The sequence below is a fragment of the Hippoglossus hippoglossus genome, chromosome 3, assembly GCF_009819705.1.
Source record: "Hippoglossus hippoglossus isolate fHipHip1 chromosome 3, fHipHip1.pri, whole genome shotgun sequence".
Lineage (NCBI taxonomy): Eukaryota > Metazoa > Chordata > Actinopteri > Pleuronectiformes > Pleuronectidae > Hippoglossus > Hippoglossus hippoglossus.
The window spans coordinates 23,064,361-23,082,983 of record NC_047153.1 but is presented as its reverse complement, the minus strand read 5'-3'; the positions used below and the strand labels follow the sequence as shown (position 1 = coordinate 23,082,983).

The following is an 18,623-nucleotide window of genomic DNA, read 5'->3' as shown; positions in this document are numbered from 1 at the left end:
AATTGTGTGTGTGTGTGTACAGCAATGTTTTGAAAATACCCGTAACCTTTTTATTGCGGAGTCCCATAACTCCAACCCTGGCTGTGAGATATTTGTACACACAGTGACCGCAGTACTGAGGGGTTATGGAATAACAAGGAGCTCCATGCATTATTAATGGGCTCTGCTGTGAATCTGTTCAGAATAATAACAGCCATTTCCCAGAGCCTCATTACTGTGTGTTTTTAAAGCATGTGTTTGGTATCCATGGACACCCCGCTCTCACATTCTCCTCTTCTCCCCTCGTATTGAGATTCAGGTCATGCGCGGCACTTGCTGTTTTTAATTTTCATTTCATCATAAGCACTTTAAGACTGTTGCCAGCACTTATTTGCAGTTTTTCCTGCAGACCTCTTCACTCGGGCTACTGACAGGACAGATGCTGCAATTAATCAAGGCAGAGAAATGGGCATGGTTTCCACACTCCGAGCTGATGAGCCAATCGCAGCAGCGGCGTCGGCATCAGGCCTGGGCCCTGAGTTACCAAATGCTTATTTGAAAAATGGACTAATTGAAAACAAACCGAAATTTAAAAATTCTATCAAGCTGCTATCACAGAAGCGCAGGAGCAGATTCTCGCTGCTAATTTGTAACTAACATTAACTCATGTCTCAGCTGCATGGGGAAAAGGGGAAAAGAGAAACTAAGGCCCTTCTTTGGCCAGTGGATTCACAGCCTATTGTGAAGATATGATAATTATTGTTTGCCTGCCTTCCCTCCCCCGCTCACCATATTATTCAAGGGAGCTCAGCAAACCCCTGGGGACGTCTTGGAAATGAAGCGATTTTGAAGGGAGTAAGAAAGAAGCAGAATCCAGTGCACTGGTGTGTGAGAAGGGGACTGTTATTGAGACAAGTACCAGTTACATGCTGACCTTGTCCAGTATCAACACTGTTTCTTTTGCTTACACACAAGTTACAATGGACTTCCATTCAAATCACTGATAAACAGCACACACGAGAATAATGCCAACATTAATGCTCATATGTCCCTGCAAAGTATTTCCTTCTACGCTCGTAGATTTACTCCAATGAAAACATACAAATTTTATTTTGAATATGTCTGAAAGAACTGAGTGCTATGAATATTTATCAGTTTTATTTTCAATAGCTAAACAAGGAGATGTCAACACCTTTTAAAAAAATATGGCTTAAATAACTTTTGAAATAAACCGATTCCTTCAAATAAATATTTGTGATTGATAGTTTAATTTTGAACAGCGACACAAAGAAATATATACTTCATACAAAATTATGGCTACTATCATATTAGAGATGGAACGTCTCTGGATTCCACTTCATGGCCCAGCAAAAAATAAAAACCCTAAACATTTAGTGAATTTTTCCCCGACGTTAGCGGAAAACAAATTTTCTAGAGCTCTGTACCAATAAGCATTTATTCTATGGACATTTTCCAGAAGCAGTTGGGTTTGTAAGCAAAAGTACAAAGAAAATGAATCGCTGCTATTGTAACTCATAAAAAAGTATAAAAGAGCAGAAATGCACTATGTGATATAGCAATCCACAGGTCGTTTAACAATGTTTTAATTAAAGCCTCACATATTAAAACTTTACAACAGGTGATATGAAAAATGTACAACATTTTCAGTTTTTTTTCAGGGACTTCTGTACAGCTGGCAAAAATACCTCCGATGCCTCTTTAGTTGGCTTTGGCAGTGCAACAAACTGGCTCTGCTAGTTTTTTCTTTTTTAAACAATGACAGTATCAAGGAGCAGAGTAAAAATACATCAATCCCCAAACCATCTTCCTTGATCCAGAAATTTGTATTTACCATAAAATATCCCCTTTGTTACACAAAATAAAAACATAATTTAATTGTTAAACATCTGAAGTAAAAACAAATAGATTAAAGATGTTTTTTTTTTTTTATGGGGGGGTGCCAGTTATATGCTTTTGGGCAAATCACCTGCAGGGTAGATTACTGGATAAAGGAGGTCTCGTCTCTCCCCACTCTACAAAACATGTACAGCAGATTACAGCTACAGTTTGATGATGTGATTACATAAATGATTTATGGCAGTCTCTGACTCAGTCTGTTCAGTCCTTCATATTTTCAGTTCCCCTTTTTCTTCACGACACCGTCTGCGTGTGCGACATGGGTCTGAATGTGTTCAAACACCACCGGGCCTCCGACGCCTGACTATTTTGATGATTTCCTCTATGCTGTTGTTGCTCAGTTACGTCTGCAAGAGTTGATTGTTAAGAGAGGAAGGTTGGAGTGAAGAAAGTGTCATTATATACTGGCCAGTGTGGGAACAAAGACGTGATGTGTGGGTTCACTGGTTTCCACCTGTGAGTCACTAAGTCCAGGCGACAGCTGATAAAAATCCTTTTGTGTAAACGCATGCAAAATGTACTTTTGCTGCGATGAGCTGACGACTCTGGCCTCATAAATAAAGCTTTATTGTTAAATAAAACAGCGAAAGACGCACGTCTTCCAACATATTGTGTGCCCAGTCAGTTTAAATTGACAACTGAAAGACCTCACAAACAAACAAATAAACAATCGCTGGGCGCTCGCCCCAAACAGGCTTCTGTCACAGCTCAGCCTATTTTATAGACAAAACCCCAGCTAACATGTTTTACTTCCTGTACACGCATGTGCATATCCGTCTATAACAATGGACAAGTTCTTTGTATAACATTCTAAATCTTACACACTTCTTAAGTGCAACTTAGAAAAGCAACGTGGAATGATGCTTTTATTTTTATTCCTGTTCTTTGAGATAGGATTTCCATTTGGCTCAGTAAATGCTGACCTGGGACAGGGCCTGAGCATGGGCCTGGATTTGGGAGGGGTGTGGTTGCTGCTGTGGGGCGGGCTGGGGGCTGCCGAGCGACGCAGACCCTGCCACTGAATGTGGTGTGCCAGGGGAATGCTGGGGTGGGGAACACTGGGACTGGTGCTGTTGTTGCTGATGCTGCTGGATATGTTGAATCTGCTGCTGATGCATTTGATGCTGCAACTGCATATGCTGCATCTGCATCTGCTGCTGCTGCTGCTGCTGTTGTTGTTGCTGCTGTTGCTGCTGCTGCTGCTGTTGCTGCTGCTGCTGAATGTGGTGCTGCTGCAGCTGCTGCTGGAGGTGGTGTTGGAAATGCTGATGCTGCATCTGTTGCTGGATTTGCTGGTGATGCATCTGCTGCTGCTGCATCTGATGGTGCTGAAGGTGCTGCTGCATCTGCTGCTGCTGTTGCTGCTGCTGGAGGTGCTGCATCGCATGCTGCTGCACCGGTTGCATGGGTGGGCTCATCTGAGCTGTGGACTGGGCACCCGCCACCATGCCCCCTCCGGCACCCATCTGGCCAAGCAGCTGCGGTGACATCCCGGAGGACATGTTTGGGTGGGAAACTGTTACGGAGGTCACGATCTGACTTCCTCCCAGTCTCATCTGCAGAGGCTTTGGGGCTATGGCCCTTGGAAGTGCTTGTTGGAGGGCCTGGGATACTGCTGACATGGAGGGGTGCTGGTTGAGGGGTGAAGGCATCACCAGGCCTGGAGACAGGCTGGTGGAGGCCAGGGTCTGCTGCACAGAGCGGATCGTCTGAGCCTCCGCTGATTCTGCTGCGGCCTGGATGAAGAAAGAAATATATTTAGACATAGACAATATTTACAAAGTCAAAACTTTCACATCTGAAGAATGCAAATCCATATATACTGTAACGACACACTGCTTTTTGTAGACCTCAGATTGCATCTGTCATTACCAAAGAACTTTCTACAAATGCATATACAACAAAGACTCTTGAAATTCAATTCACTGCACTGTCTAATTTACACATTTTTCAGGGGGGAAAAAGCAGCAGTTTCTCACCTTGGAAACCAGGCTAGCACGATACGCTGCGAGGGCTTTTAAATATTCTTTCTTGGCAGCTTCTGTTTTGCTTTTGTAAACCTGTAATGACAAAAAGATACGTGTGAATAGACAAATACAGGTTCTTGCCTATTTACTAAGACAACATACGTTTCACACAGTATATAGTTATATAGTTTGCATAAACATAAATACACAGTTGTATTTTGTATCACTGTTCAACTGGTCTGAAGAACAAAAATGTATAATACCTGCTTCTGCTCCTCTCCCAGACCGTCCCACATGGACGCCACGATCTTGGAAACTTCTCCGAAGGTGGCGTTGGGATTCTGTCCCTTGATGGCGGCCTGGGTGTCTCTGAAGAACAGGGCATAAGCCGACACCGGCTTCTGAGGCTCATTGGGATCCTTCTTCTTCTTCTTCTTAGGAGTCTTGGGCTTCTTTACGGGATCTATGGGAGCCGGCCGTTTCTCACCAATGACCTGCAATAATAGACATTTTTTAGATAAGAAATCTTTTAAAATCTTGGTTCATTACCATACAGCTAAGTCCTCTTCCTCACCCTGTTGCCGTCGTCCTGGTCATCTTCGTTTATGGAGCTGGAGGGCGACGGCGTGGCAGACTTGCTGGCCGGCGGAGACGGGGAGGTGTGGGTGATGTTGGGTCCCCCCATGTTTAGGCTCAACTGTGCGTTAAGTTGGGATTGGTTGATGGTGGTCAGCTGATTCCGTGATATCATGCCGTTGGTGCTGTTCATGTTGATGATGGACTTCATCACCATGGCTGGGTTCTGCTGGTACTGGCGGAGGTGGCCTGGCCCCATGTTCTGTGATACAAATGCAAAGAGAGAAACTAATCAAATAAGGAACATACACACAGGTCGGATCAGCCTGTGGTGGTCCTGCCTTAGCAGAGGGTGTCTTGTGATTGAAAAGGCCAAAACACCCGATGATGCAATGGTATACGATGATGATGTGTCCCTTACATCTCCTAGTGGTCGCCAACATATACTGGTATATGCGTTCACACTGCTGCACAAAGATTCCTCTGTGCTCACAATGACAGCCTGCTGCCCTGTGTACCAAGATCATGGAGCTGTATCCCTTTACCAGGGAGGAAATCGGGTCATTGGATTCGTTGGATTGTTATGTGGCAGATCACATGTCACAACGTCCTGGGTCTTAAATGTCTCTATTACAGGCCATGATAAATTATCTTGACACCCGAGGAGCCAGCTTTATAAGCCAGTAATACATGGCTACACAGCTCAGTTGATTCATTTCAAAACTCGATTGTATGGAAATCTGTGACAGTTTTGACTGGCCGCTCCCTGGAGGGACTCACTTCTCCCTGCACTGTGGTACAAACTTCAAATTCCATTGTACAGTCACCGTTTTGTATGTATGCACCTACATGTCAGTTCAGTTTGAGGTGGCCACAAGCATATATGCTTTGGTGTAATGCAACTTTAAAGTTAGAACTGTGAAAGAGGAACCTTTCATAAATCATGTTTGACCACCTAAGAGTGGGAAAAAATACTTCTATATAATCAAATCCATAAATCAACCAGTTGAAGGTATGAAGCTTTAAGAGCTTTGGACGGGTCCCCTCCCCTCTACTGTCGAGGGTAAAATGTAATAACATTTTCAAAATCTCTTGCACTTTTCTCCTGGTAAAAAAACATTAAGTTCTTGAAAGAGTCTTAGAGAAGGTGTAGGAAACGTGTTTGCATTGATTGTGGCGAGGATGAAATTACGAAGCCTGCCAGCTCCCCAGAGGGAAGACTGATCAGAGAGCCCACAGAGCTGACATGGAACAGAGGAAGGGGACGTGAACACAACAGAAAAGGTGATTTGTTCTCCCTGGATACATCCATCTGGTATTCAGCAGCACAAACTCAATCTCTCCCAACATCAACACATCATAAACCCACGCACCTGGCTTTATTGAAAGAACCTTATGAATGCCCGTCTTCCAAAACAATATTGGAACACTGTTTCAGACAGAAACATATTGGATCTACAATCCATTCTCTCTCATATGCCCTGTCTACTGCTTATCATAAACACAATCTATGAAGTGAGAACAGATTCACATTTCATGTGCGAGGAAGATTCTGCGGAAAAAAGGTGGAATGGAAATCGAAGACATATTGTGATTCTTCAAAAAAAAAAAGAAAAAAGAAGAAAAAAGAAAAGGTTGCTTTCTGTTTTCTCACAAATAAAAGCTGCGATAAACAAGCCTGTGACCAAATGACACATATCTGCAACCCGCCACGTTCCAATTGCTATTGTCATCTTCATTACCGCGAACACGGTGGCTCGCAGTTTGCCCTCTGCTCGCTGTGAACATCAAAGACGCACACACTGAGCTCATTAGTCGTGGCCATCTGTATAATCACACTTCTGCCCAATCCCAACGATGCAGTTTCGACTTAGAGAAATGGCCCGTGCTGCCATTTTGTTTGGAATATGATGATTTCTGTTAAATGCCCTTTGGATGTTAAAAGAAATATGCACTGATGATCAGAGTTAATCTTAAAAAAACATCACATCAAATCCAACAGCATGCTAAATGTTTTATTTCACCACTTATTACTGCAATAACTGGAGTGGCATCACTTTTTTGCTGCTCATGTTACAGAATAGTTACGTCAGTGAAACGCCAGCATTAGCACGTCTGATTCGAATGAAAAGATAATGGCTAAATCTTAAATAACAGCCTTGATTGTGAATATGAATCCGGCACTAGGATGTTTATTTATGTCCCTCTGCCGTCTCATTTGCATTTTGATTGCAGCATTGTCAGCAGTCACAGCAGACATCCAAGCAGATATTTTGATAGTGATCGTAAATCTGCAAGTAAGTCCTTATCTTGAGTACACAGTGGCCAGATGTGCCCTCCACAGTCAGGATTGTGTGTGTGTGTGTGTCTAGGTGTGTCTTTGTGTTTGCACGTCAAACACTAACAAGCTGAAAACTACTCTGCAATCAATAAAGGTCTCTTTTTGTGCAATATTCCCCATAGTGTTGCTTTTAATGTCAAAGCTGAAATAGCTGGCATCAACATAATGTTGTTAACATTACAAGAAGTAAAAAAGAAGAAGAAATGTGCTTGTTTTGTGCATTATTGTCGGCTTCCAAACACTCCACATGTTTTGAAAAGATGAGAAAAGACGACTGACAATGTGTGAAACCTTTTCCACCATAAAACGCAGTTCAATAAACACAGCGGCTGGACTCCGAATGCAGCATTATGCATCCACCGAGTGATACAAATCTCAACACCGTTAGAAACCAGTCTGTTCTTTAAGATATTGGAAATCAGAATTTTTGGGGGGCGAATTTATGAACAGTGGCACTATGTACTAAGCTGTAACAGGCTGAAAAGAATGTTAACAAGTTCAATTTCCATTCAATCAATGCTCGGGCTCTTGGAAATGTTCCATGGCAGGAGAGGGGTAAAATCATCTATATGGTAATTATAAGGATGAATCCCCCAGTAACTTTCGCCAGCATGAAAGGTCAGTCCTATTAAAGATAGTTTATCAGCACTCTGCACATATTCCTTTACTCGGTTCTAAACGGGTACATCATTTTATTTTTTTTTCCTCCCTCCATTTTCTGCAACCTGCTGAAGTCTGTGCTTAAGCCAAATGAGAAAAATGGAATTGTGAATGCCGGTAAAGGCTATAATAGCATGAAGATAAATTGTTTTTCTTTCCCCTGCCCCTGTCTCAGTCAAACACACTTCTCTCTCTTTCTCTCTCTGTGGCGTGCAAACTCAGTACATCTATCTCGCCAACCTCTAACCCCCCACTTATAAACAAATCTCTCTCCCGTTCTCCCCCACCCCTCAGAATGTGAGGCCACGAGGTTCCCTCCCCTCGGTCCACTGCAGCCGCTGACCCACACCTCTCTAAACCATTTCTCCTGATGCATTATGGGTATTTAAAACTTGTCCAACATGACATCATTTCATTTTCGGAGCTGCCCGAGAAAAGTAAATTACAGAATCAATCATGCAGAAGGTCAAGCTGAGTCTTCATTACAAGCATTGCATGCCTGCATGAATATCTTTCATTTCTGACTGACCCAATATGTCACAATGGTTGTCAGTCCAGGGAGAAAAGAAGAAAGAAACGAAGCGAGAGAAAAAAAATCCACTCTCTTAAATTGATGTACAACTCATGTCAGTGCTTCTTGGCTTGGAAGGGAGATAAGAGGGAAGTGAAGAAAAAACATGCTTTCTGCAACAGTGCTCACATTTTCCATTTGATTCAGGATATAGTGGTTTGTGACCAGTCAAAACCGAGGGCATTATACTCACTGGTAATCTCCACTATATCAAAGCATATCAAATCATGTGAACAACAAACTGCAAATGGCTTTTTCAGCCTCACTTTCATCTCATTGCATGGTGCATGCCGCCCAAACGCTGTTCTGTGTTAGACATTAGCATATATTTGCTGTTGTAAAGCTAATGACATGTGAAGCTGCCATGTTTGTAATGAAAAATATGTGTCACCTCATTTCGGTAAACCTAATAAGACAGCAGGGCTCGTATCTCCTAAATATTGATTTCAACGTGTAATACAACTGGTTGACGACTGCAGGTTTCGAATCCAATCACGGAGGACACGGAGCTCAGTGCATCCTTACATGTGTCGAGAAAAAAACCCTAAAAAGTGGCGAAGGCACCAGGTGTTTTTGGAAATAGAAGCTAGAGACCCTCGCTGTGCAGCGCGGAGAAAATCGAGGAGAGATTGTGAATAAAGCAATACTGGCAGCTCTAACTCCAGTACTATTTGGCACTATTGAGACTCAATCACAGATCAGGAGGACACATGCTGGGAGACAAAAATGAGAGTCAGAAGCTTGTTAGGAGAGCAGATTAAATAAATAATGACTTCAGATTCAGGGCTTGCCAGGCACGTTGCAGTTGAGAAAATGTACTTCTCTTTGTAGGAGCCCAGCATCTGTGGCCAATTTGCCAGACATACGCTGAACGTTATAGGGGGACAGGAATTAGCAGAACACTTGGCAGCGCAATGACATGGAAGAAGCTTTTGAAAATAGCCCAGGTATATTCACTGGTTGGGTTTCTCATTAAGTTCTGATAAGAAGACAGGCGTTCACACACGCTAAATGTTCTCCAACAGCAGACGCGCGCACAGAGAAAGAAAACCAGGACAAGTGTATGGGAAATATGAGCATGGTGGCTTGATGAAAAATGTAATTGCAATAGTGCACGGTTTATTTGTTTGCCCCTGCAGCCATAACAAATAACACAGAATGTAATCATGTATATAAGGTTGTCATCCCTTTATCAGTGCGCTGACAAAATGACAAAACACCCCTCTTAGGGCCTCCGTAAATCATTGTCTCTGTCTATAGAATGTGCTGCAAAAAATGCACTGTTACTTATCTCGTTTAAAAAGTTGCGTTCTCTTTTCAAGATAAACCTGCAGATGAATAGAATTTCTAGAGGCATTGTCGCAAGACTTTTGGGGATCAATCCCATTTACGGGAAAAATGAAGGGCCACCACGAGCCTTCCCGCGGTACAATGTGCGATGACTGATAACGAGTGAGTGGTGTGCCAACGACAATGCCACAAGGCAAGGAGCAGAAACCCATATTCTCTCCCTCAGTTTTTAATAGAGTCTCTGCACAATCAGAGACATGAGCCATGCAAATGGTGTTAAAGAGGAATAATGTTTGAGAATCAAATCTAATCCTCCAGCAAGTCGTGAGAAAAGTCGGGAATGTAATTGTGTCAAGGTTCTGTTTCTTCCAGATGTAGAAAGCTTAACTGACCATGAAATGAAAATTCTTTAGGCAAAAGCCTTGTGGGGCTCACTTACTGTATGCGGCAGAGATATTTTAAAAGCTGCAATTATTTTACATGCCAGGAGCATGGGAGCAGGCAAAAGAGCCGTAAAATTTTTATAGCCTCTTCCCATATGGAATGTAAATAAATATCTCTAATATCAGTGTGATTCAACAAATGTGTTAAAGAGAAGAGAGAGGAACATAGTTTGAACATAGTTCATTTATTCACACAGTTATAATGATCACCTCTTCTGAGCTTCGTGGTTCACCAAGCAAATTCAACATCACTATCATCATCTCTCCGCGCATACCTTTGTCCTTTTCGTTTCTTTTCTCCTAAATGAATCTTCCGTTTTTCTAATAGCTCTGTAAGACAACTAGTCAGCCAGTGACATTTCCATTTTTCCTCTTCAATGCCTCCATGATTGTGGCATTTGAAAATGCCTTTCCAACCCCGAGACAACAATCTCACAATCTATGGCACATAACAGTATCAACATAAAGAGAGTGATTACTTTGTCTACTGCTCCGTGTTTGACCGTCTGTGCCAGTGAAAACGAGGATTAAGCCAACAACGCAAATGTCCTGTCAATTCTAAAGTGGATTTTTTTGCAAATCAAACTTTTCCCGATGCGTTTGGGCTTCTCGTACACACCCAAACTGCGTTTTAAGTCATGAAAACCTCTTTCAAAGTGTAAATTTGCTTTGTGTTTCTATAGCACTTTGGGCCATGCACCAGAAAGGTCTTAGAAACAGATATCAAATAAATACAGGCAAAGATATAAGTAACAAATTGATGAGCTACCCATCGGTGTAGTCGACTTCATTGCTACCTACTGGCCAGACATCCTTGTTTAAGTGTTTGTTGACATACAAATACAAATACAAGGTGAATCCTGAACTCCACAAAAAGCATGTATCTTTTCTGAAGGCCTCATGAGACATTGGACAGAACCATGCATCAGCATCTACAGCACCAAAAAAAAAAACTTCCTCGGGCATCATGAATTAAATATGAGCATGTGAAACGGGGGCACTTTTGGGTCCCATTTTCACTGTCCTTCTGCGGCTGAATGTGCTTTGTGCTCCAACACCTGTGATCTATTCACATCTGCTCACCTTACAGAGGAGGATCAGCCACGCTATGTGTGCTTTTTGCTTAAAAAAAAGATACTCCCAGTAAGTAACATAATATCATGACATTTACTCAATGTGATCATATACCTTCTGTGTAGTAAACAAGGCCAGATGCTGTGCCAGATGCACTGACAACAGGCGGCGTACACAAACTGTGAAGGTGACATCATGGTTCAGTAAAAGGGCTCATTTAAGGACTTAATGCTTCTGGCATCAGGGGTCTCGAGTAGTATATACTTATATATCATATCTTTGAGTTTGGTTCCCACATCTGGAGCTGCAGCTACGAGTAGGACCCATGCTGGTGCTGTGCAAGTGCAGGATCTTGTGTGTTGACAAATGAGGATTTCTCTAGTCGCTGGGAATAGATAGACTTCTTGATTTATTAGTTGTATAAATGCATGGGACTGCTCACCACAGGTTGCCCGGTATTGACAGACATGCCTTCCTGGTCCATCATGTTGCGTGAGATGGTAATGGAGGGCAGGTCCAGGCTCTGAGGGGGGAACTGGGGGATTAATGGACCCCTGTGTGGACCCGGGGGCTCCGGCATCGCTGGGAAAGGTGAGTCCACATCCGATAGACCCAGACTAGACTCAGTCTCTGGTGGAGGTGTAATGGGAGGAATTTCAAACTCCTCGTCACCCAAACTGGGCGTATGGAAAGTCTGAAAAGAAGGAAGGAAAAGGAAAGTCATGAAATCCACAAACACAGTGCATTCACTGAGGTGGGCCTTATGCAACATGCCGGAAGGAAACCTTTGGGGATTAAATCAGGCAACTTTGTTTAAGAGAGGGAATGTTTTAGTGGAGTGGTAATACACTGTGTGGAAGTGCACTAAGATGTAACATTTACTAAACCTATTAAAGTCCACTTTGAGTAAAAAGAAGGAAAAAAAGGCAAGAGGAAGAGGACGTCAAAAGCAAAAATATCAAGCAGCAATCACAGGAGAGGGAGGATACATGATAAAAGCCCTTAATCTTGGGGATGGAAGATGTTGGGTTGAAGTGCAGTGAAAATACACGTCACAGGGAGATGGGTTTAAAGAACATTTTCAAAGATTATTACGCTTGGCCAGAAGTGTTTCTTTTTGTTCCCCTTGCTTGCACCCTTAAATCTGCTCATCAAACAGCCTAATCCTTCTGCCTTTCGAATTAAAGCTTTTGGTCACACTTAATTTGCTTATGTGCCTTCTTGGAGATGGGACTGTTCACCTACTTGGGTCTTGTCATCAGTACATTGCATTAAGCCAGACTCTGGAAAGCCAATACATTCATATCTTCACAATGACCACACTGCAGGTCCATGTAAAATGCAGTCCAACACAGGGCCAAGCAGCTGGCGATCCGGGGCACCGGGCTTGGCTGCTGCTGCTAAGTCACTGAAAACCTCTTCAAAGCACATAGGTCTCTTACTAAATGTGATATGGTTTGAACTGCCAGCACAGCTTGGCATTCTGCTTGAAAGCATAGTGGTATAGTGCTAAAGAAAATCATACTAAACACCCAGCGCTGTTGAAAATCCTGTTAGAAGCAGGGACAGAACGCAGCTTTGCTTCGGGACTGTTTCAGGTTGATGACAAACAATGCTTCCTTGTCTTCACTTTTACAGCAGTGTTTAAGACCTGCCTCTGGCGACCTCATCAGCAGTTTCTCACTCTTAACAAAATCTGACAACATTACAGCACATGCAAAGCAGCATAGTCCGGCTTGTCACGTACGAATCAAACTCCTTCCCCAGCAGAGGTGAGGATCTACAAGTCTCAAAGGAAACTACACTCAACAACAGAGCTAACCAGGCCTGTCTCCTTCAGCTCTGTCTCTCTGTCTCCGCTAGTGGGTTGAATAACAGAAGGGAGACAACGGAGGGAATATGCCAACACAGCCCTTGATTAGGGAGTATTAATGTTCTTCTTGCTTGCTTTAGCACACAGACACTTGAAACTAATTCATTGCCTAGTCAGGGCAGCTGTCTTGACAAGCGCTGATGAATTCCTGTGGCAGAGGCGGCTAATAGAGTTTTCATTCCTCCCTCTTCCTTCTCTCTTCCGGCTGCCTACCACTGTCTCACTTTTCAGTGCTTGTTTCGCAGCTAGAGAATCAGTTCTCCTTTCAGAAGGAGCTACGGTCATATTCATCACCCCTGGCCTCTGGCTCGCAGAGTGCAGAATAAATCACGAGAACCCTCAGTAGGAACGATTTGCTCCGAGTCCTCTGTTGTCATATTGTGCGACTCAAAAGCCTCTGGAACTTAGCTGACAATGATGCCTGTACAACAGCATGTGAATAAAAACCAAAGATTCTAATGTTAAGTTAACAAAACCAATCTGTCATGGATATAGAGATCAGGTAGCACATGAAAAGGATGAGGGCTCGTCCATCATCTCGGTCTTCATTCATCTTTTTTTAAACTTCTCCTGTGGAGCAGGGTCAATCCCCACACCAGCCTTGAGCTCTACCATTCAGTCTCCAACAGTACCAGCCATTCCTCAGTCTCCTCTTGTTTATTGCAGTCAGACAAACAGCAATCGACCACATTTCCCACATGAGCCTATGCAGGGGTGCTTCTGAAGAGAAAAATATCACCATGGATACTATTTGCTGAAGTAGGTTTCCTGTAGTGTCGCTCTGTCTACGGTAAATCAGGTCAGAACCACTGTATATAGGCCACTGGATCCTATAGGCTGGTCCACCAAAGCCTGAATTATAGAGCCAACCCAGAGATTTGAGATAAACGTCAAAGAAGAAGAAGGTTGGATGAAATAAGCTCCACTTTTGTAGGAGAGAATCAAAAGCATTAGTGTGACCTTTAAGTGAAACACAGACATGTGCTTGGAGCCGAGGAATGCTGGTTCAGGGGCCGATAAACAGTAGGCTACAGAAGGAGGAGGATAGAGGAAGAAAAACATCGAATCATCCGATCACTATCAAGGATTGTGCTTGTATGCTTTGCCTTTCTTTGTTAAAAACGATACAAATTAACAATCTGCACCAGGGGCACTGATAAAGGAGACATGGCGTTTGTGTCTCATTTGGGGGCACAGCATATGTCAGCAGTCAGCGAAGAAAAGGCCCTCTCCCCGGGGAAGAGGTGCCAGATTTTACTGGAACCCACAGAGTGTTACATTGTTGCACACTGTCTGGTGTCATTTCACATAAAGCCAGTCTAATTCTGCACCAGGAGCAGCTTAGGGGGCTCTGATCGGAGATTAAGAGATGCACAATCCACTTTCTTTGCATCAGCAGCCTGATTATCCATTTAAATTGTTCTGAAAAGCTCAGCAGAGCCAAGTGCCAAGCCAGATGCTGGATTGGGATGTGCAGACATGTACAGAGAGAGAGAGAGAGAGAGAGAGAGAGAGTAGTATGTATGGGTATTTCCATTGGCAGCCACAGGGTTCAGTGGTATGAGGGCAAAGCAGAGGTGTAGCTGAGGTGTGACGTACCCATCATGAATGGTCTGAGCAGGTGTGTCCTCACTGCCTATTGGAGGTGGTAAACCTGGACTTAAATGTGCTGAAATTAATCATGTCTTCAGAACGTGAGGTTACCAGTTAAAAACTGTCTCAGACTATAAATTGTCAGTTGCATGAAAAAGATTATTCTTTATAAGACTAGGATAAGGCTAATGCTAACATGGTGGCATGTAGCAGGTACATTTTGCAGGCTAAATATCCAGATGAGTTTGGCGACAGCTACAGCCAATCCAAGTGCAAGTTACATATGTTTGCACCAAATTTCATGACATTCCATCCAATAGTCTATCCAAAACTATAAATATAAATCTTAATTCCAAATGCAACAAGACCCATTCCTAGTAAGGATACAAATGATCCAGAAAAGCACAACTTTTGTGCAAAAGGTCTTTACCAGGTCTTCTTGTAAACAGTACAAGTTGACTTATATAGAGTATGTAAACATTGTTTTAACTCTATATACATAACACCTTCAAACAATGTTGACAATAATAAAAAAAACACAAGGGGATATGTAAATTCCCCCCCCCCTGACATTCTATCCCTTTCCTGCCATGATTCAATATGAGGACAAAGAGCATGAAAAGGCTTTTCAGGCAAGGTTCCCAGTCCTTCAATAAATGTAGTAATGCAATTCACAGATGCAATGACCAAGACTTGTTAAAGGCAGCAGTATGCAATTACTGCATATAATAGGCTTCGGAATCAATCGAGACAGGATTGAGGATCCAGTTTCAAATATCTAGACAGGCAGAGTGCAGCTTCTCAAATGACAACATCAACCATGGCACCCCTAATCAACATTATTTCAAATTTGGATCATTTGTAGTCCATTTCTACATATTTATAGTTCATTACACGTCTCTAATTTGATTGGGCAAGTAAAGTGATACATCTGAGTGGAACACTATCTCACCATACAGTATCCTTTTCCCTGAGGGAAGCAGTCAAGCTTTCCCTGCTAGGATGTATGCTTTACCAGGCACTCCAAGGTCATCTTATCTCATCCTCTAAGTGCATAAGGTAAATGATACACTGGCCATCTAAACAGCAAATACAGGTCTGCTGTGTGGATGTGGAAAAATTCTACCTGGAGCAAAAGCACATTTTAAATGTACATTACTGTTCAGTACTGTTCTGAGGAATATGAAAGTCAATTTATATTACTTTGTAATTTGTATGGTTTTAAGGCATTGAATGATAGCAAAAATAGTGAACATCCATCTACTTTGTCAAAGCCCTGAAGACAACCGAGGTAAAAAATATATTTTTATAAAAGACAACAAAGTGTAAGTGAAACTCTTGACTAAACAAATACAACATCCTTCCTCTTCCAAAAGAGGAGTTTAATTAATAAGCAATAAAACACACCCTTGGTCAATACAACATTCTGCTGATCAGGCTACATCCACACTAACGTCTAGTCTATGCTTGCCATTCCTGTCCTTGCGAGCAGGGCTGCGGGGCAGAAATTACGTAATTTCCGCAGGCACACGGCATCGTTTCAACTGGTCCTGCCACTCCCAACTTTTCGACTTGGCGCATGCTGCACGTGAAGTGCAACATGGATTGAGCTGGAGGCAAGAGTCTGTAAACATGTTTGTCTCTACAGACATCTACATACACCTTATTAATGTAATCACAAAAGGCAAAGATAAATAAAAGGAAACAGAATGGTCATTAATGGTAAATAATGAACCCTCATTACTGTCATTAATGAGGGTGCATAGAGATTCTCCGATGGCTCCTGGAGGAAGACAACAGATACTGTTGGTAAAGACGAGACATTCTGCAGGAAACCAAAAAGCTTGCACAAGCCCGAAGTGGTGATCCTGGAGGCAGAAAGCTCTTCTGTTTGTGTTTTCTCCTCTTCTTGCCTTTTTCCAGTGCCTCGAGTGCAAGTATAAAAGGGAAAGGCGTTGTGTTAGCGTCACAGTTGGTGCGCACGGACCAATCCATCAAGTATAACTGCAGCTTAATACTTTTTCGTTTTACTTTTTGCCACAACGATGCTGGGTGTCCATGTTACTCCAAAGTTTCCAAACCCCTGAGACTTTTGGAAACGCTGCTGGTACCATTTTAGTTCATCGTATGTACGGGAGAGGATATGCACATTGCAAGTCTTTTACTAAGAACAACAGGTGAATAAAAAAAGAAAAGGCAGCAGAGCTGTTGACTGTTGTTTTTGTTCATACCGGTCAAATTCTACCTGGTTGGATGTAGAACACTAAGAAACTGAAATACTGTTATAGGATGAACATAGAGGTTAAAATATTGTTGTGGTCTCACAGGTAAACCTGAAACACTTAGGTGACAGGGCAAATGCTGGTAAGCATTGTAGCTTGGCTAAAAATTGTACCATGTGGGCTCAAACTCAGTGCACTAATCCAATTAAATCTCAAAACTAATGATGTTTTTCGACACACAAAATAAGAATGGGGTGTATCAACACAAAACATAAGAGTGTATCATCATAAACAGCACAAAGTACTTCTAACCCACTGGTTGTATTTGAAAACAATAGCTAACCAAATGTGGTGGCGTAAATTTAACCCTGCTGTCAAACCTAGCTTTTCATCATGGAGCCCTCATAAAGAAGACTTCCTTTCCCTTTGTACCCTCAGCCCAATGCAGTCACATGAAGTAGATCAATATAGCATTGCAGTGGAGATGGTGTGAAACTTCACAACTCAAAGAGGAAGCCACTTTAATCTTACTTTAGCTCAGGTTGCACCAAACAACACTTTGGACACTCCATCACATGAAAATCTGAATCCACGCTCTAGACTTCTTCTCCTTCTAAGCACAATACCATCTGTGCCTTAACACTGGACACAGTTGTTCCTTTTGATAAAATGCAAATGAGCTGGGCTGTTTTTATCAAGGAGTCTCCCCCTCACCCATACACCCCCTCACCCATCCCCCCTTTCCCTGACTGCCACAGTGGGCCCTCACAGCTGGGGGCTGAATGCTCTCCAAGCAGCTTGTGTCGGCGTGGTCCCCGCTGCAGTGGGCCTCAGCAGCCCGTGGACACAGAGGATGCGTCCACTCAGCGTAAATGTGGGGGAAAATTAAACTCCTTCCGTAACACTATGTGGCTTTGTGAAGCGGCCACTTTATGAACATGAGGTCAAACACACTCTCAACACTACTGAGCTTGAACATCACTGTTGCAATGCCGACTGGCATGAATGAAAAAACAATGAAGTTAACAATGACATCTAGCATAGAAGTTTGGAGCGGTGCAGTGATGCTTTTGCTGTGGGTTTTGAAACCACATTAATCTCCTCTGCTAAACTGGATGAGTTTGAACCACAGAGGATGATGGGTATTTTTGGTGCACTTGTCTCTAATGACAGGGCTGCAGAGTGGGTGGAAGAGGAAATAAAACAAGTAAATTTAGCAAACTGTTAGGACTACTATGGCTCGCAGAGGCGGATATTTACCTCCAGCGAAACAACTATTCCCTTCTTTTATTTTAATGCAACAGTAGAGTACAGAGTTATTACAGCAGCTCCGCAGCCAAAGATTGTTGGTGACATTTCATTTTGTGTAAGTGCCAGCATACAGAGGGGCTCAGAGAGTGACAGAACCACAGAATCTCTTAAGGCTCCTTCATTATGTCTTTAAAAAAAAAAAAACAGGATGAAAACAGATGTTTATATCCTCGGCTTCCTGAAATATCACTTTATCTCGTAGAGCACAGTCGAGACAGTCAGGTCACATCAGCATCAGCTCTCAGAAGTTACTATGAGACAATATAGGGTGAGCGTATAGCTCATCTTTTTGTAAGCTGAGAGCTTTGTGTGGGTTTCAGGACGAGTTGCATTTCAACAGGCAGCATTTCAGGTAATAAAAATAATGTTGCTGATAATAAAAGTGGAGAAATTTCAATCAGAATTTCATTATGTCTATTTCTGAGGGCTTTATAGTGTGAAACAAAGGGATTACACTTCATGATATTGGTTTTTCCATTCAAATGTAAATTTTCTTAAACAGTCTATCACCAACAACACAAATAAAAGTGCAAGTAATTTATATACACAAGTCTAACTAAATGAAAAATGGGCCATATGTATTACTATACATGCAAATGAGACACTGTACTTGGCTATATTTATATTGCAAAGGGAATGAGAATGAGAATTTTATTATGGGAAAAAAGTGAAGTATACTCACATCACCAGCAGCGAGCAGCGCACCGTTTGCCTCCGCCATGTTCATGTAGTTGTTGTTATTCTGGAACTGCAAATGAGAAAAAGAAAAACACACAATCAGCCACTGGTGTCCAGATAACATCCTT

General features: G+C 42.5%; 1 protein-coding gene across 1 annotated transcript in view; it reads right to left on the bottom strand.

The window, feature by feature from the left end:
• Nucleotides 1–1,230: 1,230 nt before the first annotated feature.
• tox3 (TOX high mobility group box family member 3) overlaps nucleotides 1,231–18,623 on the bottom strand; it is a 41,674-nt gene continuing 24,281 nt past the window's right edge. Inside the window, exons 2-7 of the mRNA XM_034581245.1 lie at nucleotides 18,500–18,565; nucleotides 11,261–11,512; nucleotides 4,438–4,701; nucleotides 4,127–4,357; nucleotides 3,876–3,956; nucleotides 1,231–3,632 (exon numbers count right to left, since the gene is read on the bottom strand). Coding sequence (XP_034437136.1) covers nucleotides 2,805–3,632; nucleotides 3,876–3,956; nucleotides 4,127–4,357; nucleotides 4,438–4,701; nucleotides 11,261–11,512; nucleotides 18,500–18,565 — 1,722 coding nt within the window. The 3' untranslated portion in view covers nucleotides 1,231–2,804. The remainder of the gene's footprint in view (nucleotides 3,633–3,875; nucleotides 3,957–4,126; nucleotides 4,358–4,437; nucleotides 4,702–11,260; nucleotides 11,513–18,499; nucleotides 18,566–18,623) is intronic.